The sequence below is a fragment of the Mustela lutreola genome, chromosome 1, assembly GCF_030435805.1.
Source record: "Mustela lutreola isolate mMusLut2 chromosome 1, mMusLut2.pri, whole genome shotgun sequence".
Classification (NCBI taxonomy): domain Eukaryota; kingdom Metazoa; phylum Chordata; class Mammalia; order Carnivora; family Mustelidae; genus Mustela; species Mustela lutreola.
In genome coordinates, this window is record NC_081290.1 from 279,742,299 (window position 1) to 279,768,384 (window position 26,086).

The window sequence follows — 26,086 nt, forward strand, 5'->3', positions numbered from 1 at the left end:
AATGAGAAAACCGAGGCCCAAAGAAAGTTTCCATGGACCTTTTTCCAATCTTCTTCTCTCCCTGAAGTGGGTCCTCCACCCCCTTCCTTTCTCTATTTGCGCACTCTTTTCACCACGGACAATGAGTTTGCACGAAAGAAAAACGCAGACCTCAAGCTAGATCTCCCCTGCGAGTAAATGCGCCGCAGCGCTTTGCGCACGCGCTTTGTAAGCCCAGCCGACTCGGGCCCCGCCTCTCTGCCCATCACCAACGTGGTCTCCCCGGCAACGGCCCCTCCTCCCTCACGCAGGGCGGCTCCTGACGTCATAGGATCGCGCCGGTCGTCCCCGACAAGGTGGAGGCTGCACGTGGGCTGAGATTGGAAACTTTCAGGACCCGCCATGGATACGCCGCTCAGGCGCAGCCGGAGGCTGGAAGGCCTAAACCCTGAATCCCCCGAGACCCCCAGCTCAGTTTTGCGGGCGAGACGGGCCCTTGTGGAGTTCAAGTTGGACCCGAAAGAGACGGGGGAGCCCGAGTCTCCGTGTGCTCAGCAACCCGCCCTGGAGTCCCCCCGACGTCAGCCGGAGACAAGCCCGGGGTCACCTATTCTACCGAAGGGTGCAGGTTTGGGGACCCCCGGAAGGGAGCCGGAGCCGGGCCCACCGTCCCTCCAGCGCCAGCAGAACCCAGGCCTGGAGTCGCTCCAAACACTTCCGGAGTCGGGTCCAGAACCCCCCGGATTTCAGCCAAAGCCAAGTGGGGAGTCCACAGAGTTCTCCCAGATCCAGGAAAAACCGGACTCGGAGTTGTCACTGAGTAAGAAGGAGCTGGCCCCGGGGTCTCCCCGACATCATCTGCACCCAGGATCCCCTGAGCCTTACTTGGCTGAGCAAGCGCCGGGTCCGGAGCCCTCGCGGCCACTCCAGGAGCCGACAGCCCAGTCACCTGCCTCCCCCCGGGGTCAGCGCGAGCCGAGCAAGCCACCTCCGGCCGCGAAGACGGTGCGAAGCAGCCTCGGGGCGCAGAAGCGGACAAGTTCGTCAGCCCAGACCCCAGCGTCCAAGAAGTTGAAGGCGGGGGAGGAGGTTCCTGTAATCCCTATGGGAAAGCCCAAATCGGGGCGGGTGTGGAAGGACCGCTCCAAGAAAAGGTGAAGCTGGGGACAGTTGGGCAGGAGTGTGGTTCTCTGTGGTGTTGGGGCACCAGTGCAACCTGGTGATGGGACCAGGGATGGAGAGAGCTCACATTTGGGGGTGGGAGGGTCTCACACAAACAGGTCATTATAATCAGGTTGTGGTAAAATGTTCTGGGATCCCAGGGTGGGTGAGACCAGCCCTCAGAGGTTATTTCTGTGATGCTTTCCTCCTCAGAGTACCTGTGTACCTCTCCTAGAGCACCTCAGTTACGTATTCATTCTACAAGCATTCCCTCTGCCTGCCTGCTTTCCAGTGAGGGAAGCAGAAGCAGATAAACCAGCCGTAACTTGATAAAAAGCTATGAGGTCTTCACCAGCTGGTATCCATCACAGTTATTTGCCCTTGTGTTAGAAAGTATTATGGAGCACTGAGCGTGTAGAACGCTGCTGAGCATCTTGGTAAGGATGGGACAGGGAACGGGACAAAGGGACAGACAGAGGGACCAGCATGCCTCATGGCCTTGAATCTGCACGCATCTCTATGAAGCAGCTGATGCTAGGATTATCCTCATTTTATATAAGGGGAACTCAAGGCTAAGCAGAGAAATCGGGGTTATTAGACAGTAGGACGTCAGGGGTGAAAGCAGAGAGACCAGTAAAGTTGCAGCTGTGGTAGAACTAAAACACATGTGGAAGCCTCAGGTGGTCTTGTGGATAAGGGCCAAAGGGCCATTGAATTGATGTTCGGGGCCTTCGAGGAAGCAGCTTCGGCAGATGGTGAGCAGAGCCCAGAGATAGTGGACACAGCACCTGCAGTGGGCTGGGAAAGCCCGGCTGCGGCCCTCTCTTCGGAGCTCAGGCCAGATGCCCCCTGCACAGTGCTCCTCGGGTGTGCCGTCTCTCTCCCCTGCGCAGAGCCGTGTGCTAAATGCTTGTCCAGCCTTGTCTCATCCTCCCACCACCCTTTGGAACAGGAGCCATTCTCATTTCTGTTCAACGTGGGAAGTCACTGAAACTCCGGCTCCTTGCCCAAGGTACCCAAGTAGTAGGAGGCAGACCCCGGCCTTGAAAGCCAGGCCTCTCTGCCCTCAACCTCCCGGTAAAACTGATGCTCTGGCGCTGTGTTGTCCCAATCGCGTAGTCGCCAGCCACAGGTGGCAACTTCAGTGTAAGTTGATTAAAATTTAAAAACCTAAAATTCAATTCCTCCCGTCACACCAAACACATCTCAAGTTGCTCAGCTGCCGGTGTGACTAGGGGCTGCCTTACCGGCCAGTGAATAGTGAGCTTTTCCACCATCACAGGAAGTTCTGCTTGGCAGCGCTGCTCTTACAAAAATTAGGATGTCCCCCAATATCCTCTAATCCCACACTGTTCTGGAATGGAACGGGCCACCCCCAGAGAGAACCCTAACATTAGCGCCCAAGCTGAGCTTGCTGGGCAGAAGCAGCAGAACCTTACGGAAAGGCTCCGTGGTCAGGACTCTGGTGACAGACAGGGATTTCAGTTTTGATGGCTGTTCAGGTGGAAGGTGACCTGGGCAGTTAACCTCTTTGAGCCTTGATTTGCTCCTCTTTAAAATGGGAGGAACAAGAGCACCCATCGTAGGGACACGTAACTAGGGCTTTAGAAATGGCAGCATGATTAGGGCCCGTCCCTGCAGACCCAGAGGGGTGACTGCCTGGCAAACGGGCAGGGGAGGATGCAATTCTGCCTGGGTTCTGGGGAGGAAGGCCCAGAGCTGAGAGGGAAGTGGGCACGGGCCCCTCCCGCGGACGACGCGAGCACCCGTTGGCTCCCATCCAGGTTCTCCCAAATGGTGCAGGACAAGCCCCTGCGCACATCCTGGCAGCGGAAGATGAAGGAACGACAGGAGAGGAAGCTGGCCAAGGACTTCGCCCGGCACCTAGAGGAGGAGAAGGAGAAGCGACGGCAGGTGAGGAACCAGCCATCCCGGCTGAGGCTGGAGCTCAGGGGGCTGAGCCGGTGACTGCTGGAATGGACCTGGGGCAGCGGGGAGCCTGGCCAGAAGCAGTAGTGCCATGTAGGACCACGAGGTGGGGAAGCCCAGTGCGGCGCCCAGTTTAGCCCAGGGCTCCATAAGAGACTCAAGGGTGGGAAGGAACCCCGTACCACGTTCCCCGCAGTGGCCCTCACTGCTGATGGAAGCATCTGGCAAGACGGGCTTCAGGGTCGTCAGTGGGGTAGGAGAGCCTTTTCCCTGGTACTGGTGCCGTCATTCCTCAAGAGACAGCCACCACACATCAGCAAAGTGGATACCCCACACCTTCCTCCAGCTGCCTCCCTGCTGCTGATCCGCAGGCCGGAAATGCCCCATTAGAGGTATCCTCCCCTAACCCCCCTTCAGTCTCCAGGAAGCCCCAGTAGGCAGCACCCAGAGAACATGGGGTCCTCCACAACACCCCTTCAGGACGGTGGTCATCAGAGGGATGTCACTTGTCTACTGATCCGAAGGGCACAGGAGGAGTCAGACCTCTCACCCTGAGCCTGGCCAGCAAGGGAAGGGGCAGGGCCAGTCAATTCAGTCATCTGTCCTCTGCTTTGAGTCACCCTGTGCAGCTGTGGCCAAGGCCCTGCTGCCTGTGTGGCTGCTGCTGTGTGCCGGGTCCTTATCTTACTTCCTGTGCGGCCCTGACTACCTCTTGGGCAAGACAGACTTCTTGTCACCGCCCCCCGGCAGTACCCCCAGACCGGCCCTTCCCCGGACAGGAGCCCAAATCTCACTTCTCCTTTCTCCTCCCCAGGGGCCACGGCCACCCCTTATCCCCTGAGTCGTCAAAACCTGGAGAGGCCCCTGACCATGCAGGGACCTCGGAGCCGACACCCACTTGCCCCCCCAACCTGGCCGCCCCGGGACAGCAGTCGGCATAGCCGGAGCCACTGGACTCCCCACGCCTAAGACAGACCCCAGTGAATCCATGTTTGAAGTGTGCCCGCCAGGCCAGGTTATCCCCCGAGGCCGGTGTAGGCGTGTGTTTACTTATTCCTCAGGACAGCTCTGTGGAAGCCTCTTCACATTCAAGATGGGGCTTGAGGCCCAGAGAGCTTGTCAGCTTGGCCAAGGTCACTCATTTGGAAGCAGCAGAGTTGGGATTTGAACCAGGGCCAGATAGCCCAGGAGCCTCTTCCCTGTAGCCTCCACTCCCCACCTGCATGAACCTTAGAGACCCTGAGAGGGTGGGACTGAGGGAAAGCGCCAGCCCACCCCCCCCCCCCGAAGTTGATGGCAGGGTGGGGGATGGTGTAGGGGCCTTCGTGCCTGTGCCTGAGTTTCCAGGTGGGGAGACACCTGCGTCTTCCCTCCTCCCACCCACCATCCTCCTGTCTCGGTCGCAGTCCAGGCCAAGGGCGTATCGCCTCACTGGCCCACACCGCCAGCAACAGTCGCACGGGGACGAGAGGGTCTTTGCTGTCCTTGGGAACTCAGCCAGCTCTCACTCCTCTGAGGCCTAAGAGACCAGGGCTGCCCCAATTCCCAGCCTCAGATCCCCATCGCCTCTGTTCCAGGAGAAGAAACAGCGCCGGGCCGAGAACCTGAAACGCCGCCTGGAGAATGAGCGGAGGGCAGAGGTTGTCCAAGTGGTGAGTGTTGTCTTGCTGGGGGGATCTGAACCGTGGCTGGGCTAGGCGCTGTGCTCAAGATGCCTTCCCCCCCCCCACCCCCACGAAGTGGCCTCCCTGTCCCCAGGGCACAGGGCAAAGATGTCAGCCACACTAATGCCCTCTCCTTACACCACCCCCAGATCCGAAACCCTGCTAAGCTCAAGCGGGCAAAGAAGAAGCAGCTTCGCTCCATTCAGAAGCGGGACACGCTGGCACTGCTGCAGAAGCAGCCACCCCAGGGGCCAGCGGCCAAGATCTGACTGCGCTGCGGCCAGCTGCTGTGTCGGACTCACATTTGTCAGGCCATGGCCCTCCAGTGCTAGCGCCATGCCACTCTGCCCCAGGGGATTTCTGAGTCTTCAAGGGCACACAAGCCCGGAGGAACCTGGGGCCTGGCAGAGACTGGAGGAGGAAAGAGGTTCAGCCCCACCCCCACCTCCTTCCTCCCCTCTCCTCCTTCCTCAAGTGCCTTGCAGCCAAGAAGGGTAAATTCTCTGGTTCCTTGGGAGCTGACAACTGGAGGGGGACTCCCTAAAATGTGTATTTCTGTCTCAAAGTCATGGGTCCAACCCAGGCCAGGAGACTGCAGTCAGGAACCAGGTTCCCTCACACCATCCCAAAGGCTCCTTGGGGTGTCTCTGCAGCCCACTGGCCCAGTCGCCCGGCCAGCTGAACCCGGCTTCCCCGACTTTTCAACACTGAAAGGTTAAGGAGGTTTCAGGAAGTGAGGTCTGCACCTCCCGCCCCTACCCCCACCCCCCAGCTCCCTCTACCTGCGCCGGACTCTGCAGGAGACCCACAGATCTGATTCACTCACGCCATCCTGTCTGTAACAAACATTTATTGGACGCCCGCTTTATACAGGCACAAATGTACGTACCGGGGAATACAGACAGAGGCCCCAGCCCCCAAGGAGCTTTCATTCTGATGGAAAAAACATAATAAACAGGGAAACCGTATTGAGTTAAACAGTGGGAAGTGCCAAGAGTGAAGCAAGGGGAAGGTAGCAGGGAACGTGGGGAGGTGTGAGGATGGACATTGGTTCGGCCAGCGGTGGATCCAGCCGACCGCTGAGCACCTGCTGTGAGCAAGGCCCGGTGCGGTGATGAACAGTGAGCCAGCCAGCCCAGCCTTCAGGACCCCAGCCACGCGCTTCCGAGCTGGACCGACATTCCACTAACCAAACAGTTATCAGCTACAGTTCTGCCTGTGGGCCCAGGGACAGACCCAAGTGCAGTGGTCTTCGTCCTCTAATGTGTGGTGGGCAGAGGAGAGTTGGATGTGCTGTATGGAGGTCCGACTGAGCCCTCGCTGCTACAGATTGGGACAGTCGCCCAGCTTCTGTGTGGTTGGGAGGTGAGCTTTGGAAAGATTTGAGGATTACCAGCATTGCCCAGAGGGCACCCCGGTGAAGTACCAGGGCTGTACAGATGTCAGATTCTTGAGGAAATGTCATACGCTGTGGTCTCAGAGGCTGCTGTGCACAGATAAGACCTTCAGCAGAGATGCCCACTGCACTTGGATTAGCCCAGACCAACGGCTATAGCCCTTGCTCTTTCTACCTTAGAAACCCCTCAGCTGGTGCTGGATAGAGACCAGGCCTCTCACAGCCAAGACCTTTAGTACCTCGGGTATGTTGGGGGTGGAGGGAGTGTTGTTTCACTTACTGGACAGTAATCGAACCGCATGATGGTTACTGGTGAGTATGCAGACGCTATACTTGGGTCAAGTGGATTAAGCCCATGTATCGCAGCTGTATCGTGGGTAGACTGCAGGATCAGGCATCCAGCTCAGTGAGCGCTGGCTGGGGACTACATGGAGAGTTAGACCGGACCGGTGCTTCCCAAACTTTTGTTCTCCATTTTCTACTCCAAAACGCATCCCTGGCTTCATGGAAAAATACTTCCCTCCCTTTCCCCTCCCGCCAGCTGGTAAAGTTGCACTCCTGGAAGGGGCATCCCCTGCACCCTAGTTTGAGAAATCTTGTGCATTTAACCCCTCCTTGGTCCGCATCGGGTCCGCTGACCAGCAGCCCTGCCCTGCTTCCTGGGAGTTCGGCGGAAATGAGGGATCTCGGCCGGCGTCCCTCCCGCTGATGGTCGTGAGGGGAACCGAGTCATGGGAGGTGTTGTACAGGCAGCTCCCTGTCCGGCCTGCCCCCGCCTGCGGGACGCGCTCACGCTGGATCGCCGACCCCCACCCCCGCGCCAGCCTCTACCCAGATGTGGTGCTCAGCACCCTGTTCAGGGGGCCCCTCTCGTCCTGGGAGCGAGAGCTGGCCCTCCGCGTGGACTCTGCGCCGCCGCCCCGCACCCAGGCGAGCAGACGCGCGGGCCAGGACACGTGGGGCGCGCGGGGGGCGCGGGAGCTGGAGGCGCGGCGGCGGCGGCTGCTGCCCGGGCCGCCCAGCTCGCTGTCGTCCAGCAGCACGCTCTCCAGCACGCTCCGCAGCGAGCGCCGCAGCTTGTGCAGCACGTCGGGGCAGGTGAGCACGTAGAGTAGCGGGTTGACCACGCTGTTTACGAAGGCCAGGCTGGTGACGAAGGGCAGGCCACGCCACACGAGCGGCCGCAGCGCGGGGTCGCCGTGCGCGCGCGCCTCCAGGAGGCTGAACACGTGGTAGGGACCCCAGCAGAGCGCGAAGGCCGCCACCACCGCCGCCACCAGGCGCACGAAGCGGCTGGGCCGCCGGCGGCCGCGGTGGCGCAGCTGCACGCTCACGACCGCGTGGCTCGAGGCGATGATGGCCAGCGGCACAACGAAGGCCAGCAGGAACTTGCTGACGGCCAGGGCCGCCTGGCGCGAGTTGCACGTGGCGTCGCGGTCGGGCCCGGGGTTCAGGAGCAGCACGTTGTAGTAGCACATGATGCGGCCGTCCAGCCGCCGGATGGTGTCCCGGAACACGAAGTAGGGCACCGTGTTGAGCACCGCCAGGGCCCAGAGCACCAGGCAAACTCGGTGGGCGGCGGCCACCGTGCGGTGGTTCTGAGCCCACACCGGCCGCACCACCTGCAGACAGCGGTCCAGGCTGATGGCGCTGAGCAGGAAGCCACTGGCGAACATGTTGAGGAAGAAGATGGAGGAGTGCAGCTTGCAAAAGGTGGTGCCCAGCTCCCATGAGTGGCCCACGGCCAGGAAGTAAGTGAAGAAGGGCAGGGTGGCGGTGGCCAGCAGGTCCGACAGCGCCAGGTGCAGCACCCAGGTGGTGACGACAGTCTGGCGCATGCGGCAGCCCACCACAAAGAGGATAAGTCCGTTCTCAACCAGGCCGAGCAGCGAGGCCAGCCCGTGCAGCAGCACGGACGCGTGGTCCATGTAGCGGATGCTCGAGTTGCTGTGGCTTTGAATGCGGCTCATCTGCTCCAGGAGCGGGCAGAGCGGCTTCAGGGTGACGTTGGCGGACATGGTGAACTCTGCCGTGGAGAGAAGAAGGTGCTGAGGTCGGCTGGGCAGGGACAGCAGGGGACCCTCCGCAGGAGATCTGAACCCTACCCGTGAGTGGGATAGAGGAGCGCCTCCACCCCCTGGCCCAGGGATCAGTGAACTTGAGCAGAGACAGTAAGGTGGAGGAATAGCATCCCAGCTGCACGCCCGCTCACTGCAAACTTGCTCGAGCCATTGAACCTTCCTGAGCCTGTTTTCTCCTCTGTGATGCGGATGTCTGCCCTAACAGGACTCCTAGGGCTGTTGGGAGTGTTCAGTGAGTTTACATACATAAGCATTTAGAGCAGAGTCCTGGGGTGTGCAGGAAACACTACATACGTCTTGTTTATAATAATCAGGTGTCCCCTGGGGTCACATGGAGAAACAGAAAGGAGGCCAGGCCCAGCAGGACTCCTTTTCCCCATCCCCGGAGCACTAGGGCACTAACGAGGTCCCACCTAAAGGGCACCAGGGGTCAGCCGGTCTGGGGAATGGGAGTGGGAGAAGTCTCTGCCTTTAAGGGATGCACCCTCCGCACCCACGGGTGCACCCTCCCATCTAGCCTCCGCAGCCTGTCTGGGTGGCCCTCTGCTCCCACAGCAGTGGCAGGTTGGGTGTGTTGACCTTCAACCATGAAGCCGGCCCCTCCTCTGGTAGTTGGAGAGGAAATAAGATAAGAGCAAGGAGAGAGCTGGGCATGAGGAACTATCAGACTGGGGCCCTGGAGGCCCAGTGTGGCTGGAGGACTGTTCCCCTGCCTGGGGGGCAGCCGAGCCCATCTCCCCGCCCCAGGGGAAATCCTGCCGGCTTGTTTGTTTGCTCAGTGACGCACTCATTGGGCAAATAGTTACTCAGGAACTTCTCAGGTAAGGGCTGGGGAAACCAGCCTCTGGCAGATGTGCAGGAACCCTAGATGTGCACACCCCAGCCTCATAAAAAACCCGAGCCCACCTGATATGAAGCTGGTTGAGATGGGTGAGGGCTGAGGGGGAGGGGTGGGAGGCTACAGGCAGGAGGCAGGGGATGGGGAGCAGGAGTTAGAGACTCAGATTGTCCTGGGGCCCCACAATGTGCCCGAGACCACGATAGGCCCTTTGCATAGGTGCTCTCTTGCTCAGGACTCGAGAAGAAAGGTGCTGGAACTTCACTTCATCCCATTTTTACGAGGGAGGAGACTGAGGCCCGGGCCACCCACGCAACATGGACGAATGGAGTGGCAGCAGTGCGGTGGTCAGCCTGTTCCCTTTCCCACACCAGGCGGCTATAAGCAAGCGCAGGTGGAGGTGGGGGGGCGGGTGGAGAGGTGGTCTTCAGCGCTCACATTTCCAGGGGAAACACTGTTGACTAGAACGAGAAAACCCAGACTCTTCTCCGGGTACCACGGTTCTTTGTGAGGTGAGGCTCCAGGACCTCAAACTAGACTTTTCCACGCAGCCCAGCCCTTGGAGCTGGGGATCGCAGTTAGGGGAGTGGGGAGCAGTTGGACCTGTGTTCCCTGAGCAGGCTCATGCTTCCTAAGCTTTAGATCTTGCTGAGCAGTTGCACCCACAGTGACCCAGTGAGACCCCATTTTTCAAGAAGAGGATACCGAGGCTCAGAGCAACGTCTGAGACTCTACCCAACAGATGAGTGCCATCCCCTCTCTGCAGGGACATTCCCTTCAGTCCAGCAGCCTCTTAGCCAGGTCCCTTGGGGTTGCTTGCAGAGCACAGTCCTGCTACACCCCAATTTGGGCTTTCTGGCTGCACGGAGCCAGCGCCCAGCCTCCTGGGATTCTCTGGGAGCCCAGCAGCTAGGGTCCTACTCTAGTGGGGGTCAGGGGCAGAGAATGCAAGCTTTTGGGGTCAGTTGTCCTAAGACACCCCACCCCAGACTGCCTGTGGGTATGGAGAGAAGCTTCTGTGGTTTACCACCGCGCCTGACTTCTAGCGCCTTCCCTTCTGCGAGCAGCTCTTCCCCTCCAGTCTTTGGGAAGCCCATCCCTCTGCCTAGTTGTTAGGGGCATCTCCCCTGGCAAATCTGCGCCTTCCTTTGTGGGTGCAGAGAGGGCACTGATGCTGCCCAGCCCCTGGGCTACTTCTCCCTTACCTGGGCACAGGAGGAGCACAGGATTCCGGCCCTGGAGACAGTCAGCTCCCGGTGGCAGCCTGCCCAGGAGGCAATGAAGCACCGCACAGGGCAGGCAGAGGAAGGGGAGTGAGGTTGAGGGAGGAAATGGCTATCCTCCACCCCAGTGTGTGTGTGTGTGTGTGTGTGTGTGTGTGTGTGTGTGTGTGAGAGAGAGCGCGCGCGCGTGCATGCTTAGGGGTGGGGTTGGGGAAGGCGGGGACAGCGGAGGGTGAGTTGTCCCACCAGGATTCCAGTAACATTGGTCTCCATGGATGAGAAAGGGACAAAACTGCTGGCAGCCCCTACCCGCCCCCTTCCTGTAAGCCCCAGAGATTTTGCAAGAGCCATGGGTCCCTGCAAGGGCGTGGGGGAGTGGGAGCATGCCTCCGGGGCTGTGTTGATGGCGACTGCTGTGTAGGAGAAGTCCATGAAAGGGAGGACATCTCGTGCATGGGTCCACAGCCCTGAGCTGCCCTCTCCTGACCCCATAATCCTGAGGCAGGCAGGGCGCCGCAGCGGGAAGAGCAGAGCCCCAGCTGCCCGCGCAGCCCCTCCCCTGGGGTTTGACCATCTGCTAACGCAGCCACTGTGTCTGTCCCAAAGACTTGGCAGCACGGTGCCTTCAATTACAGAGTGCCAGGTGCACAGTAGGTGCTCACAGAAATTAGTCCTTTTCTCCTCCAGGGCAGGGGCCAAGGGGGAGAGACCACAGGGCAAGGGCAATACAGCTTTTATTTAAAATAGGTGCAGAGGGGCGCCTGGCTGACTCAGTGGGTTAAGCCTCTGTCTTCAGCTCAGGTCGTGATCCCAGGGTGCTGGGATCGAGCCCCCGCATCCCGGGCTCTCTGCTCAGCAGGGAGCCTGCTTTCCCCTCTTTCGCTCTGCCTGCCTCTCTGCCTACTTGTGATCTGTGTCTGTCAAATAAATAAATAAAATCTTTGAAAAAATAAAATGAAATGGACGCAGAGCCTTATGGTGAGTGGATGAAACTGAATTTGCATTTAATGGCTCCCCAAGTCTTTGCTGATCAAGCCTCCCGGGGTCAGGAAGCATTCCTCCAAACTCAGCGTCACAGCACCTAGGAAGGGCTCAGTAGAACATGTTAACAAACTCCCATATCGAGGCAAGTCCTCCCGCTCCCATGGGATTGACTCTACCAGAATCTTCTGTTTGGACACAGGCTCCATCACAGGGCCTGGCATGGCACATTAATAAACTTGCAAGAAGCCTGCAATCCCAAGTGAAGAATGCCTAAAATACTGCGACCTTGGGATGGAGATGATATTTTTCACTGCAGCCCAAGATGGCAGATCAGTAAGCAGCTTGATTAGCCAAAATGTTAGTGCTGGGAAGTCTTCTTTCCTGGCGGTCACGGAGCGCCTGGTCTTGCAAAGGCAAGTGCCTGCAGCCCTCCCTAGAAAACAGGCAGGTGTTGCCATTCTGCTTTGGGGGAAGTCCTCCCATCCCTACCCACCCCCAGCCCCAACCTGATGGCCCATGGACATCCTCCAAGGACATGCAGGCTCGGTTGTGGGAGGGGTGAGCTCAGGGACTCTGCAGCTGGACTGCATTTTGATCAGGCACTGCCGTTCCCAAGCTTTGTGACCTTGGGCAAATAATTTCACAGCAGGAAAGGAGGGTTTTTTAATAAGGACTCCTTCTGCACAAACCCCTGCCTCAAAGTGCAAGGTTTGGTGCATAGACTGCTCTTTGGGCGAAGAAGGAATCCCCCCTTCCCTCCTGTAGACACATCTTGGCAGGGGAGTATCGGGCTTCAGCCCTCCAGCCCTCAGGACCTCAGCCCTCCCTTGCCTCCTCCAGCAGGTACCCTTGTGCAGTGAACATCCTGCACAACCTCTCATGGTGGCCCTGCTAAGGGGCTTCTTCCCTGAAACCCTCATTCTTCAGACCTTTCCCCCAACCCCTGTTTCCCATCCTGTAATCACTGTAGATGCCCCCCCCCAACCCTTCCTGAGGATAATTTATGAAATTTGCTAAAACAAAAATGTAGTCCCAATGGGCAGGGCCCTGAGACATTTTCTAAAGAAGGCAGTGATGTCTATTCTTGAGGGGGCCCCCCAACTGTACTCTCACAGTGGAGGCGAACCTCTCTGCACATATTCCCCAGTGCCACAGTCCCTAGGCCCTCAAGCATAGGATGCTGGGACAGAGAGACAAGAGTGTCAGGAAACAGGAGCCCGCGTCGCCCATCAGAGAGAGCCTTGGGGGTACACGGGAGCAGAAGGAGCCTTGGGTGGGGGCTCGCTGGCTGGAAACAGAGGACAGGAGTTTCCAGTGGCCAGGGGTCAATAGCTCAGGCCAAGTTTAGAAATCAGAGAACCCTTAGGGGAGCCCTCCATGGTGTCAGGCTGGTGTCGCCAGGAGGACACCAAGACTGCCGATGGGCCTTCACAGAGGGGAAAGTCGGGGGGAGGGTGACCGGGGCCTTTGGGAAGGGCCTAAATGCATACAGACCAGTGACTCTCCACCAAGTGCACATCGGGACCTCGCAGGGGGGCTGGCCGAACCCAGGCTGCTGGGTCTCTTTCCCAGCCGGCCAAGGGTGCAGCCTGGGCATCTGCATTTCCATCAGGTTCCCCCGCAGATCCCCCTGCTGCTGGTTCTGGGGTACACAGAGAACGCTGACCTGCTGGAAAGGAGAGTTGGGATGCTTGGGCCTGGGGTGCTCGGAGCAGGGAGAAGCAGCTCTCCCTGGGAGAGCGCACTTAGCTGCGGGGCTTCCCCGAATGCCTCCCCTCCCCGCTGTGGAAGTCCAAGGAGATGGTAAGCCCAGCCCTCTGCTTAGAGTCGGCCACAGGCCACCGAGTGACAAGGCAAAAACCAGCTGCATCTTATTTAGTTATTTTTAGTGTGCTGCATTTCCATGTCAACCTCTTCCTGACTCCAGACCCTACATTTGCCTTTGCCACGCGCGTATCTGCCAAAATCCGTATTCTGGAAGCAAGTGAGGACCCTCCTGAGAGAGGTGAAGCCCAGAATCCCCAGGAAAGAAGTCTACCCCCAGCTCCAGAGTCTAAGTAGGCTTATCCCTTGTGACTGTCTGCAGTGATGCTGATGTGGACCTCCGTGGGGCAATGCCTTGCCAGTCAGAACGGGAGCCAAGGGAAGAGCGAGGCTTCATCACAGGGTGGTACTCGGTGTCAACCTCAGCTACCCCAGGCAGGAGACAAATTGGAGCCTAACAGACCGCCGCTGGGTCTCCATGGGCCTTGGGTGCTGTACTCGGATCCAACACATGGCCCACAAGCCTGCACCTTGCCCCTCATCCCCAGCTTCCCCATCCTCTCCACCTACCCCAGTGCCTTTGCATGGCTGCTGGCTGGAAGGCCCTTTTCCCATCACCTGCCTATTCTGCAGGTCCTCTTTCCCAGACCGGAGTGTCTCGGGCTCCCAAGAGGATGCCTAGGACATCAGCTGTGTTTAACCAACGGTCCAGGGAATGGGCCCCAAGGGAATGTGTCCCCCAGTTCTCCCCAGTTTTCTCCCTCTGCTCTTGCCTTAGGAAGTAGGTTTCCATTTTCCTTTCTGACATTTTTACAGAAGTTAATCAAAGAGGAAGTGAGACGCACGGCAGGAAACAGGGCGGACCTGCCCTACAGTCCTCAAACTCCCCGACTCGCGAGGCCCTGGCAAAGCCCCCAAGCAGCAGAGAGGCAATGGGACAGAACCTGGTCTTTCCAGCCCGGAGAGGCCCCGTGCTGCTGTGGCACCCTCCTTCTGTCCCTGGCTCTCCAGAGCAGGCAAGACAGGGCGGAAAGCTCACGTAGTGAGCCCCTCAGGCTCACGCCACCCCAACGAGGTTGCTCTTGCTCTTAATCCCATTCTATAGATTACGGAATTGAAGCCCCCATTTTAATAAGATAAAAATGAAATAGAAAAGGTAAGAGACAGACCAAACCTGTTTAGAAAGAGACCACGTGGGAAGCCAAGACCTGCAAGTCAGTTTGCTCTGATCTGATCCTCTTTCCTCAGCCGTGGAAACAACCGTGGATTCTTTTGCTCTTGTGTCCACGCCAGGCAGGCTCTGCCCTCCCTACTGTCCGTGGGTCCTCGCATTTCCTCTTTGCAGCAAGCCTGCAGGTTAGGTGCTGTTACTGGCCCCATTACACAGATGAGAAAATGGAGTCGGTGAGCAGGTAAGTGATTTTTCTAAGGTCTCTGGTGGTGGAGCGGAGGGAGCTGGCACCCTTTCCAGGCTGGTGAGCTCTGGCACCTGTGGGCTTTTGCAAGAATTGGACTCATAACCCAGGGTTCAGGGCTCCCCCTCCCCAGGACAGTATAGCACAACTTGTCTCGAAGGCATCCTTCTGCCCTTAACCAGAAGGAGGTTCCCTTGCTCTTTTCATCTTTCTAGGGCCTTGGGAGACACCCTGCCCTCTATCTAATCCCCACCACACCATCTCCAGTCCCCACCTGCTTTACAGAGCGGGGGCGGGGGTGGGGGGTCCCTGGGCTCTCGAGCAAGAAGGGAGAATAGAACCCAGGCTCTCGGCTCCTCTGGCTGGGGCTCTCTCCGCCACCTGAGCCATCCCCCCCCTTCCCCTTAGGACGAGCGCTCTGCTATAGCAGGAAGCAAGCAGTGTGGAGGGAATGACAGGGGAAGGGAATGGCCACCTCCAGGGTGAGGACCAGGATGGTCCCCTACAGGAGTCTCCAAGGGTCTTCCCATCAAGGACTTCCTGTGTCGAAAGACAGACAGCAGAGCACACCTCACCCAGGTTTTCAAATTTATATCCACAGTCATGGGACCCACCAGCGAGAGGAGCCTCCGGCTAGAATGCCCTGAGAAGGTTAAGGCGTCACTTCTGGGCTCTTCGGGCCTGGGATGGGCTGAATTGTGCCCTCTGCTCGTATGTGGAAGCCTGATCCCCCAGAGCCTCAGAATGTGGTCATATCTGGAGGTGGGGCTTTCAGGGGTGATAAGGTTACATGGGCATGTGAGGACGGGCTCTAATCCAAGCTGATAGGTGTCCTTACGAGGAGAGAAAACGTGGACCCACAGAGCCATGAGGAATGTGTGCGCACAGAGGAGAGACCGCGTGAGGACACAAGGAGAAGGTGGCCATCTCAAGCCAAGGAGAGTGGCGGCAGAAGAGACAAGGCCTGCTGACACCTTGACCTTGGACTTCCAGCCTCCAGAGCTGTGTGAGAATGTCTGTTGGCAAAGGCACCTGTGCAGCTCTGCTATTTAGTCCTTGAAAATTAATACACCTGCCCCTAGGGCATCACCTGAATCAAATCGGGAAGAAGCGCCAGATGAACCCGCATGAGGGCCATTCTGTCAAGTAACCGACCCCTACTCCTCCAGACATCAAGGGTATGAGGGACAAAGCTGGACAGACGGTCCCAGGCTGGAGGAGCTTAAGAAGCCTGATCCTGGTCTCACGCTAGATCCTGGTCTAGGGAAAAAACACTTTCCTCCTTTGCTCTAAAAGTCTTGATTAGGACCATTGGTAAATTGGATAAGGTTTGTAAATTGGGCATTTGTGTGACACCAGTGTTGACTTCCTGGTTTTGAGCATCTTACTCGTATTTCAGAAAGAACACACTGCAGTATTCAGCCGTAAAAGGAGAACCATCTGCAAACAGCTCTCAAATGTTACAGAAGAAAGTGTGGAGGTGGGCGTCTGTGTACAGACCAGGAGTGAAAAAGAGAAAATATGTGTAAAAAGACACTGTCAAGAAACAAAATTCAACTGAGTGAATTTTATTCAGTCTCCTGGCTTTGTGCAACCGTCCATCAGGCAGCCTGTGGTCTAGCAGATATCGGAACTCTCCAGAATGACCTTTCTAGGCAGTCTAGCAGATAGGAACTCTATCTAGCCTCCAGTTTAGCAGATAGGAACTCTCCAGAAAGACCTTTATAGGCAGAAGGGAGCGGGAACAAGGAACTTACACTGGCAAAAATGGGGGTTGGTTCGTTGCAGGGGTATGTGGGCCAGAGTACCAGCTAGGGCTCATCAGGCCATTCCTTTTTTTGGCTGGTTTGAGATTCCGTTTCTGGGAGAGCCAAAACTGTAATTAAGTCTTAGTTTGTTGATGTGAGGCTTAGCCTAAGTGACTCTAGCTGGGAGTCTGCTGTCTTGTTTTAACAGCCGTGAGTATCTGAGGGATCTGGCTGAAGGGTATACGGGAATATTTTCAGTAAGTCTGAAACTATGTCAAAAGAAAAAGTTTAAAGGCTTTTCCATTGTCCTTTAGGAAAGACCCACCTCACCAGCCCTTCCCCCTCCAGGGACCCCAGTCAGCCTGAAAGCCACTGTTTGCCACCCTACGCCCTTACTGAGGCGGCCTCAAGCCCCAGCTGTAAGGCAGGACGTGGGGGCAAGTGGCAGCTCCCTGACTGAGAGGTGCCTTCCCTGGCCTTCAGGGTGGGAATTTCACCAGAGCCCCTGGGAGCAAGCCTGGCAGAGCTGCTCCAGGTGGGCGCCCTTTGCCCCTGGAAGTTCCCACTTGCCTTCCTCCGCCATATAGTCCTGGGCCTCACCTGGGGCTGAGGGTCGGGTGGGCCGTTGCCCTGGTGTGTCCGATGGCAGGGATCTCGGCCAGGCTCCGGGACGGTTGCGTGGCGCTGCTGCTGGTGGCTGCTCTGGGGCTGACGCAGCGGCCACACCCCAAACCTGGTCCCTCAGGCCTGTGGCACGGCTATGACTGTGGGGTCAAGGGCATGCAGCTATGGGCCTTCCCGGGGCCAGGCCAGACAATCCGCTTCAAGGTGGTAGGTGAGTGTGGCTAAGCCGGGGTCCGCACTTTCCACGGAATGCATGACCGGGGGAGGGTTGGTGGTGGCTAGGGCCTTTCCCCTGCACCAGGAACAGGACAAGGAGAGGCCTCTGGGCCCCCACTCCCTCACCATGAAGGGGAGCTGTCAGCCTCAGTTTCCCTGCTCCCAGGTACGTGTGCGCCGGCTTTCTTGCTGAGATGCGGGTTTTGCTTCAGCCCAGGCTCTGCATCTGGGACCCCAGCCGACACCCAGGCTGCTGGCCCCCAGGCTGTTCTGAGGGGCAGGGCCCTCGGGAGCCTGACCTGGTGTGGAGAAAAGGGAGTTTCAAAGGACCTGAATCTGCATCTTCTAAGCTCTGTGTTCTTCAGCAACTCCCCTGACCTCTCTTAACCCCTGTTTCCTTAACCGTAAGATGGGGAAGGTGACCCCAACCTTGCCCTGGGCAAGGTATGAACTAAACAGGAGTTCAGGAGCCTGCTGGCACCCAGAGAGCGCCCTGGTGCTCTGGGCTGACATGGGGGGCTGCGTACCTAGCAGGTGTTCCCCGATGCCTGCCCCAGCCCGGCTACAACAGCCCAAGTTCCCGTCATTCGGACCTTCCTCGTGCGCACCTGGGAAAGCTCCGCTCGGCGTCTGAGCAACCTCTTGCACTGAATGTGGAGAGCCGAGTTTACAAGAAACCTTGGGGCCTGAGACCCGGCTAACCTGTCCTCACCAGTGTCTTCCTTCCTGCTTGCTGTTGTGTGCTGTCAGGCGGGAAGCGTGGCTGGAAAGATCGGACCTGTTAAAGCTATTCCTTTACAGTCAGTCCGCCGGTAGCAAAGCTTAGCCTGAAGCCGGGGTCTCCTGCGCCCAAGTGTGATTTTTCTCAGCAGATGCTAACAGCCTCTGGCTTCACCCTTAAACACGTTAAGATTTTATTTATCTGACCTAGAGAGAGTATGTACAAGCAGGGGGAGTGCCAGAGGGAGAGGGAGATGCTGGCTCCCAGCTGGGAGCCCGATGCGGGGCTCCATCGCAGGACCCTGGGATCAGGACCTGAGCCGAAGGCAGCCGCTGAACCGACTGAGCCACCAGGCGCCCCTGCACCCTTAAACATTTCCGATGCTTCCTTCTGTCTTTCTCCCCTTTGCCCCAGATGAATTTGGGAACCAATTTGAGGTAAACAACTGCTCTGCCTGCTACCACTGGGTCACCACCAAGCCCCCGGGACACGCGGTCTTCTCTGCTGGTTACAAAGGCTGCCACGTGCTGGAGAAGGTAGGGACTGCCCAGGGGAGCCTCGCACAGCCTCAGGCTGGAGAGGGAGCTCAGGATCCGTCCTGCCTTTGGGTAGGTGGTGGGTAGGGAGGGACACTGAGTCCCGGGACCAGCTCGAAAATCTCCTCCCTGCCTGACCACCCCCTCCCCTGCCCCTGCCTGGGATGCTGGGAGGCCTCCCCTCGCCGCTCCCCTATCTCCTCACCTGCAGGACGGGCGCTCCCACCTGAAGGTGATCATCGAAGCCGTGCTGCCCAATGGTCAAGTTGAGGCAACAGGAGATGTCACTCTGATTTGTCCTAAACCTGCCCACACCTGGACTCCGGACCCACACCTGGCACCACACACAGGCTTCTCCCGCCCCATCCCCCAGGCCTGGTCCCTCCGCCCCAACCCAGAGCACAGCTTCGTCCATGTGACCCCTGCCTTGCCGTCCCTCGGACCTGGACCCACCTCCCATGCCACCCAGGCCCCACCCCAGGGGGGCACCCTGAGACCCTGGGGGGTTGACGAGCCACCATACTCAGGTATGTAGGACTTCTGTATCTGGGCAGCCTAATCACCCTTGACTGGGCACAGGAAGCCAAGTCCCTCCGTTGCCCTGGAAGTCAGCTGCCCGGTGCGGCCTTTTCTCCTGTCCTCACGGCTCTGTCACACCCCCAGGTGCACCTCTGACTCCAGAGCTGTGCCAGGTGCCCTCAAGGGCCATCTCCTGTGGAGTGGGAAGAAGCTCGAAGGAAGCCTGCCAGCAGGCTGGCTGCTGCTATGACAACAGCAGAGCGATTCCCTGTTACTATGGCAACACAGGTATAGCTCTCCCACCTGAACCCTGAAGCCTCAGAGGGCTTCCTCTTCCCCCTCCTTCTCCAGCACTGCAGCCTTGCCTACCCTGTTCCTGGGACAGCCTGAGCCCCAGAGTGGCTGCAGAAGGGACCTTTTAGGTGGGGTGCCCATACACCCCAGCTTGCTGATAACCATTATCCCAGGGAACTAGCAATAGTTTGGGTTTTCATGTTTTTGTTAAGATTTTTATTTGAAAGAGAGTATGGGGAGGGGGAGGGGGAGGGAAAAGTAGACTCCCCGCTGAGCAGGGAGCCTGACTCCAGGCTGGGTCCTAGGTCCCGGAGATCATGACCTGAGTCGAAGGTGTTTAAGTGACTGAGCCCCCAGGCATCCTGTCGTAGCTCTCTTTACGTGCACCCCTACCTTTCTATCTAGAGCATCCCAGTTTATTTTCTGAAGTTTTTTTTTTTTTTTTGTCATCTCTACACCCACTGTGGGATTCGAACTCACAACCCCAAGAACAAGAGTCCCATGTTCTTCCGACTGAGCCAGCCCAGTGTCCCTGGAACAGCCCAATTTAGAGAGAAATTCAGTGGCGCTCATACTTCTGTAGTTTCTTTTGTTGTCATGTGGGAGAAGGCCTGGGTCTGTCCGGGGGTTCCTTGAGCCAACACTGGCACAGAGTATGAGCACCCAGGTCTCCCGAGTCCCAGGGCAACACTTAAATACTGTCCCCCAGCCCATTCCCCATGTCCACGCTGCACGGGCACTAACCTGTGGGACCTGACTGGCCTCTCTGACCCACCTTTGTCCCAGCAACTGTCCAGTGCTTCAGAAATGGCCACTTTGTCCTGGTGGTGTCCCAAGAAACTGCCTTGGCGCACGGGATCACGCTGGCCAACCTCCACATGGCCTATGCCCCCACCGGCTGCTCCCCCACCCAGGAGACCGGGTCCTTCGTGGTCTTCCGCTTCCCCCTCTCCCGCTGTGGGACCACAGCCCAGGTAGGAGCGGGGTCAGGGTGGGCGCCCAGGACCGCCCCTTCGAGGGCTCACCCAGTTGTCGCCCCCACAGGTGGCTGGGAACCAGCTCATCTATGAGAATCAGCTGGTGTCTGACATCGAGGCTCGGACGGGGCCACAGGGCTCCATCACAAGGGACGGCACCTTCCGGTGAGAGGGAGCCTTTCGGGAACAGGCTGGGCTGTGGGCTTGGGTGTGAAGGGAGCACAAGGGAGCTTCGAACAGGCTTTGGAGCCATCTGGGTTCACGCCCCAGCTGTTCCCTGCTGTGTGATGTCAGGAGAGCCTCTGGGCTCTTCTAGGCCTCCCCTACCAGGCTGGGGGTGGGGGGATGGCCCTCTGATAGGAGCACAAAGTGGGGTCTGCCTACACTGGACAGTGCATGAGCAGGCAGGGGTCCCCAGGAGCACTGGCCTTTATCCTACCAAGAGCTGAACTCAGAAACTAAGCAGCAAGCACCCCCATCGAGGTTCCTAGAAACAGTGGGGTCCATGTGTGTGGGTGTGGCAACCCCTTTCTCTCAGGTCACGGAGCCACTAATGGGGCAGAAGATCCCTGGGGGCAGAAGCTGTCTGAGGGTATGATGGGGCAGGAGCCGAGGGAGGACCTCCGGCTGAAAGGGACCACTAGGACCCATGGACTCCGGTGGCAGAACCACCCTCGGTGCCCAGGATGCCAGTGGGGGTGCCCCAAGGGCACCTGTGCTTGTCGCACCCATTTTGGAAGTCTAGGGGCCCCAGCCAGGACTCCGCCTGGTCACCCTGTCAGACAGAGCTAATGCATCCGTAAACAAAACAAAACAAATGCTTGGCCCCGCGTGGCTGCCCAGAGTCTTTCTCCCCAGCTGCCCTGCCAGGAGGGCTGGGGTGGGCTGCTCGTGTGCGGGTCCCAATGTCTTTGGCTTTAAAATTCTAAGAACCTACAGGCCCGGTTTTGGAGGGATAGGTCCACTGTGCTTTCGACCCTGGGATTTAGGAGCTGGGGGCGCTAGCCAGAATTCAGCAGGGCGCCAGGGATTCTCAGAGAGAGGGAGCCGAGAGGGAAACAACTCGAGCCCGCAGAAGTCGGCGGGTGGCTCCTCAGACAAGGTCTCCAGCTCCGGCCAGGATCCCGATGCCGGTCAGCACCTGGTTTGTGCCAGGCCCCGTCTCCAGCTGCAGCGTGTTTTCCCGGGGAGCACCCCACCCAGGCTGGAATGCTCCTCTCCCAGGTCAAAGGAGAGCCCTTAGGAGCTGGAGGTGAAGATGGCTGGGGTAGGATGGGGTCAGCTTCCCTTGCAGAACACGGGGCGCCAGGCGTGGGCCCCCACTAAGAGTGTGTGCTCTTAGGCTAGACCCCAGTCCCAGTGGACCATGACAACCCTGGGGGGCTGTCTGGGACCAGCCTGAGTGGTCCTGGCCAGATGAGGCCGGCAGGGCTCGGGTCCCCCTAGCACGTGCTCAGTGGCGTCCAGCTGCGTTGCTGGACTGCGCCCCGTTGCATCCTCGGAGCTGACGTCTGGTTTGCCCAGCGAGCCGGCCTCCACAACACTGGGTTCTCTCCCCCACGTGCTCTCTTGCACCTGACCTCAGGCTCCACATGCGCTGCATCTTCAACGCCAGTGACTTCCTGCCGCTCCAGGCATCCATCTTCCCGCCACCCTCTCCAGCCCCTGTGACCCAGTCCGGGCCCCTGCATCTCCAGCTTCGGATCGCCAAAGGTACGTGGTCCCTGGGTCTTCTCTCGCTGCCCCGCTTCCTCCCACCCCCAACCAGCCCACTGAGGCTCATGAGCCCCTCACCCCACAGATGAGACTTTCCGCTCCTTCTACGAGGAAGGGGACTACCCCCTCGTGAGGCTGCTGCGTGAGCCTGTCCCAGTGGAGGTCCGGCTCCTGCACAGGACAGACCCCGGTCTGGTCCTGCTGCTGCACCAGTGCTGGGCCACTCCCGGGGCCAGCCCCTTCCAGCAGCCTCAGTGGCCCATTCTGTCCGAAGGGTGAGTAGCAGTAGGGCTCCCAGGGGCGCCCTGCACCTGCCGCCCCATCCCTCTGCAGCCTCCTCAACTTTCCTTCCCAGGTGTCCTTTTGATGGTGACAGCTACAGGACCCAACTGGTAGCCTTGGACGGGGCAGAGCTTTCCTTCCCATCCCACTACCGGCGCTTCACCGTGGCCACCTTCGCCCTCCTGCACCCTGGCTCCCAGAGGGCCCTCAGGGGATGGGTAAGAAGCACCACATGCCCCTTCATGCCTGCTCCCCATCGGTTCAGAAGCTGGTCCCCCCTGCCCTCCAGCGCCCTGCGAGCTAGAGCAGACCGAGGTCCCAGACGGGGCTTCCTGGAGGGTAGTCAGCCCAGAGGCAACCCGCAAAGTGTTCAAGAGGAAGAAGGAAAGTAGATGCGACCACCCCTACATCTGAACCCGGTCACCATGTTCTAGAGGGGCTTTGCTTCTGACTCCAGAAACTGTGTTCAACATAGATCTGCTTTAAATGTTTAGAACCAACCAGCTTCTCTGGTAGGTAAATGGATAAACTATGGGTACACACTTAAGTTTTTTTTTTAAGATTTTATTTGTGAGAGAGCATGAGAGGGGAGAGGGTCAGCAGGAGAAGCAGACTCCCCGCTGAGCAGGGAGCCGGATGCGGGCTCGATCCTGGGACTCCGGGATCATGACCTGAGCCGAAGGCAGCAGCTTAACTGACTGAGTCCACGCTAGCACTCCTATATTTAGGTTTTCCTCAGAATACACAAACGGTCCCTCCAGGCCATGGGCGACCCTATAACTTGTTCTGTGGAACAATACTTGTTTCTCACGTTGCTGCACACAAACCTCCGTGTAATAGCTGCTTGTTAGTACACGGATGTGGGCAGACTTCACTGGGGAGCCCTGTTCATTGTGGCTTAATTCTGCTCCTCCACGCACCTCTCCAGGAGCCAAGACCCTCCCCTACTGGAAGAAGGCACCTCAGTTGGTTGGTTCAACTGGTTCAGCTCCTCCCACTCCTCCTGCTTCTACTCCTTCTTGTTTCCAGAATCGGGGGTACCCTGTCTCCTGCTTTGCGCCCAGTCACTGGGACCTCTGCCCCTGTTGCCTTGTGAAGGGCCCCTTTCTTGGAGGCCAGCACGCCCAGGGGTCCCTGCAGTCAGGCGAGCATTGGCGGAGCAGGCAAAGGCAGGGGTTCGGTCATGGGCAGGGTTGCCTGCTGGCAAGGAACTCCCCTACAGACGTGGGTCCTGGGGATGGAGGAAGGCACACCTGTGGCTCTGAGTCTCCACAGGAGGGGCTGCAGTCTTGGTCTTGGTCCACGTGGCCAGACCTCCCTCTGGCTGGCCGGCTGGCAGCAGTGTGGACTTGGCCTGGGTCCTGGACCCTGGGTGCCTGGCCTGGTGCTTCCCACTGTAGGTCCGAGCCGGCCCCGTGCCCTGACCTTCTGTCTTCCCCCACAGGTTTACTTCTTCTGCAGTGCCTCTGCCTGTTCCCCTTCGGGGCTGGAGACCTGCCCCACTATGTGCAGCTCTGGGCCCTCGAGTGAGTCTGGGCTAGGACACCTGGAGGGGGCCGTGGCGGGGGCCGGCCTTTATTCTTCTGTCTGCAGGCCTGTTCCCGCCTTCTGGGCAACCAGGGGCTGGAGAGGAGGCTAGGTGCTGTCACTCCCCCCTCACAGGACAGCGACGATCCTCTGCTGCCCGCAGCACTGCTGCTGGGCCCCAGAACCTTGTGAGCTCTCCAGGGCCCGTGGGCTTTGAGGATTCTTACAGGCAGGAGCCTGCGCTGGGGCCCACAGGTACCAGCACTGCGGACGGGCCCTCAGGCCCTGGGCCCGTGTATTGCCAGGGGGCGCTCGGCCATTGTGCGGGCAGGAGAGGGTGGAACAGCTTTCAGTGGGGAACCAGGCAAAGAGATGCAGTCCACCTTCTCTGTGGATGGGCAGCTTTGGCTCTGCCAGGCGTGGTCACAAAGGTCCAGGGGGATGGAGACCATTTGGGGGGCCTCGTTCAGCCCCGCAAGCCTTCAAACCCCTTTTCTCTGGCAGGCTCCCCCAGGAACGTCAACCAGAGGCCTCTCCTCTGGGTGGTCCTTCTGCTGGCGGCTGTTGCCCTGGTCCTAGGGGTCGGTGTTTTCGTGGGCCTGCACCAAGCCAAGCACGGAAGCTCCAGGAAGGCCACAGAGGGCGAAGGGGCTCAATAAACCATTGTGTCAAGCACATGAGCACGTGTGAGAGCGGTCTGTGGCAACTGGAAGGATTTCTTTCTAAAGCGTGTTCCTTAGCACCAGTTCTGTCTTTTCAGAAGTGTGGCCTCTTCTGTGGGTAATATGTGCCGCAAGTGGGGTAGGGTCTGGGGTCTCCCAAGGCTGAATTTGGGAGACTTCGTCTCTCAGCAAGGAGAACTGGCATTCCAGACAGAAAACTGGACAAGTGAAGGTAGAGCGCGGTAAAACGCTGGCTGAGTCAGAGCACCAATGAAGAAAAGGAACCCGGAGGATGGGGCCCTGGTCCTGGGCATCCTCCAGTCACGATGCTCAGCTCCCCTGTGACTAGGGGAAGCCCAGATCTCCTGGGACCAAAAGGGCTGAGCCCAACTTAAAAGAGCTCTTCATTCTTGCTCTGAGCTCCCAGTGTCCCACTAAAGGATACGGGCTACTGCTCTCAGTCCCAGACCCCCTCAGCCTCCCAGGACTAGGTCCTGCCCCCTGTTGGCACAGCAGCCGGTGGGGACCTGACGCTGGCACAGCGGGCACGCTCACCAGACAGGTCGGTGCTGCTGACCTTCGTTTGCCCGTGTGGGACTTGGGCCTTCACCTTGGACTTGGCAGCAAAGACCTTTCCAGACAGATGTGTAGGTCTAGGATAGGAAGGGGTAGCAAGTTGGAAAGGGTGAAGGGTAGGAGTGGGGTTCAGCCTCTGAAGAGAGAATAATCTGGTAAGGGGTCAAAACCTGGCCTTTGACTTTTTCCTGAAGGTCTGTCTTTGGTGGGCTGAGCTGCGAGAGGAAGTGGAGGAGCCCAGGTCAGGCCGGTGGCCTTGACATTGGGTAGGGGCTCCTCAGCTAGGGCCTGCTCCAGCTTTTCCGTCTCTAGGATACTGGTCCTCTCCAGCCACTCCCAAGCCAGGCTTCATTACAACCCTGGTTCTGGCTCTTATTAGCAGTGCAATGTTGAATTACTGAACTTGTCTAGGCCTGTTTCCTCCTCCATAAAATGTGGAGAATACCCATCTGCACAGGGATGCTAGATAAACTAACAGGTAAGAGTCCTTAGAATGGTCCCTAGCATTCAGTAAATGTTGACTGTTTCTTAGAATTTTTTTCCCCTATGCCAAACTTCATGCTTCCCTAAATTCTTAATTATTTATTTTTAATATGAAGACCAGTTTATAGCCCAGATGAGGGGCTGGGGAAATGCTGTGCTTTAGGCTTTTCTAGCCGGAGGTGGCAGAACACTGGGGCTGGAAGCCTCAGACGCCTGCTCTGGCATGGAACTGCATCGCTTCCTTTATCTGGGCCCGTCCTGCCATCTGTGAGTGGGGCGGGCCGGGTCAGTCCACCTTCCTCCTGGCCTGTGCCCCAGGCGGTACTCTCGGGGCTGGTGTGAAAGCGCAAGGATTCGGAGCTTGGTGATGGGAGGAGCCGGCTGACTGGCTCTTAAGAGGTCAGGGAGCCGGTTCTTCTACCCCCAACTCTGCCTCTTCTCACCATTGCCTCTAGCATCCCAGCTCGTGCAAGCATTTCAGACTGCACGGAAGGCTGGTTCTGTGAATTGCACCGATGCTGTGTTTAAACGAAGCCTGATTGTGTAGATACCAGATGGAATCCCATCATGTAACTGACTCATCTCCCCCGGGTGTGTTTTACCACAAAGGTAGACGATCTTGTGGTGTTAACTATCACTTTTAATAGACGCCTTATCTTCCATGTTGCAGTTAAACTGTGATATATTTTATCTCCTTTTGATGGAAACCAAATCTATTACTGGTGCTGAACGCTGGTTCTCCTCACTGAAGCCTGTAATTCTTTGTAGATT

General features: G+C 58.2%; 3 protein-coding genes across 3 annotated transcripts; 2 read left to right on the forward strand and 1 right to left on the reverse strand.

Annotated features, from left to right (window-relative positions):
• The first annotated feature begins 296 nt into the window (after positions 1-296).
• Positions 297-5,711, forward strand: CCDC86 (coiled-coil domain containing 86). The gene is made up of 4 exons (XM_059143658.1): positions 297-1,133; positions 2,925-3,054; positions 4,647-4,721; positions 4,883-5,711. The coding sequence occupies exons 1-4, from the start codon at positions 382-384 to the stop codon at positions 5,000-5,002; spliced, it is 1,077 nt and encodes a 358-aa protein (XP_058999641.1). The 5' UTR covers positions 297-381; the 3' UTR covers positions 5,003-5,711.
• On the reverse strand, positions 5,564-10,407 carry PTGDR2 (prostaglandin D2 receptor 2). The gene is made up of 2 exons (XM_059143657.1): positions 10,254-10,407; positions 5,564-8,155 (listed from the first exon to the last, which is right to left on the reverse strand). Exon 2 carries the CDS (start codon positions 8,145-8,147, stop codon positions 6,957-6,959), a length of 1,191 nt encoding a protein of 396 aa, XP_058999640.1. The 5' UTR covers positions 8,148-8,155; positions 10,254-10,407; the 3' UTR covers positions 5,564-6,956.
• Positions 10,408-16,824: 6,417 nt separating this feature from the next.
• Positions 16,825-24,265, forward strand: ZP1 (zona pellucida glycoprotein 1). Its single transcript, XM_059143659.1, has 12 exons — positions 16,825-17,017; positions 18,158-18,279; positions 18,491-18,806; positions 18,943-19,086; positions 19,879-20,066; positions 20,137-20,234; positions 21,655-21,782; positions 21,871-22,060; positions 22,141-22,285; positions 23,512-23,593; positions 23,730-23,849; positions 24,099-24,265. Exons 1-12 carry the CDS (start codon positions 16,825-16,827, stop codon positions 24,251-24,253), a joined length of 1,881 nt encoding a protein of 626 aa, XP_058999642.1. The 3' UTR covers positions 24,254-24,265.
• The last annotated feature ends 1,821 nt before the right edge of the window (positions 24,266-26,086 follow it).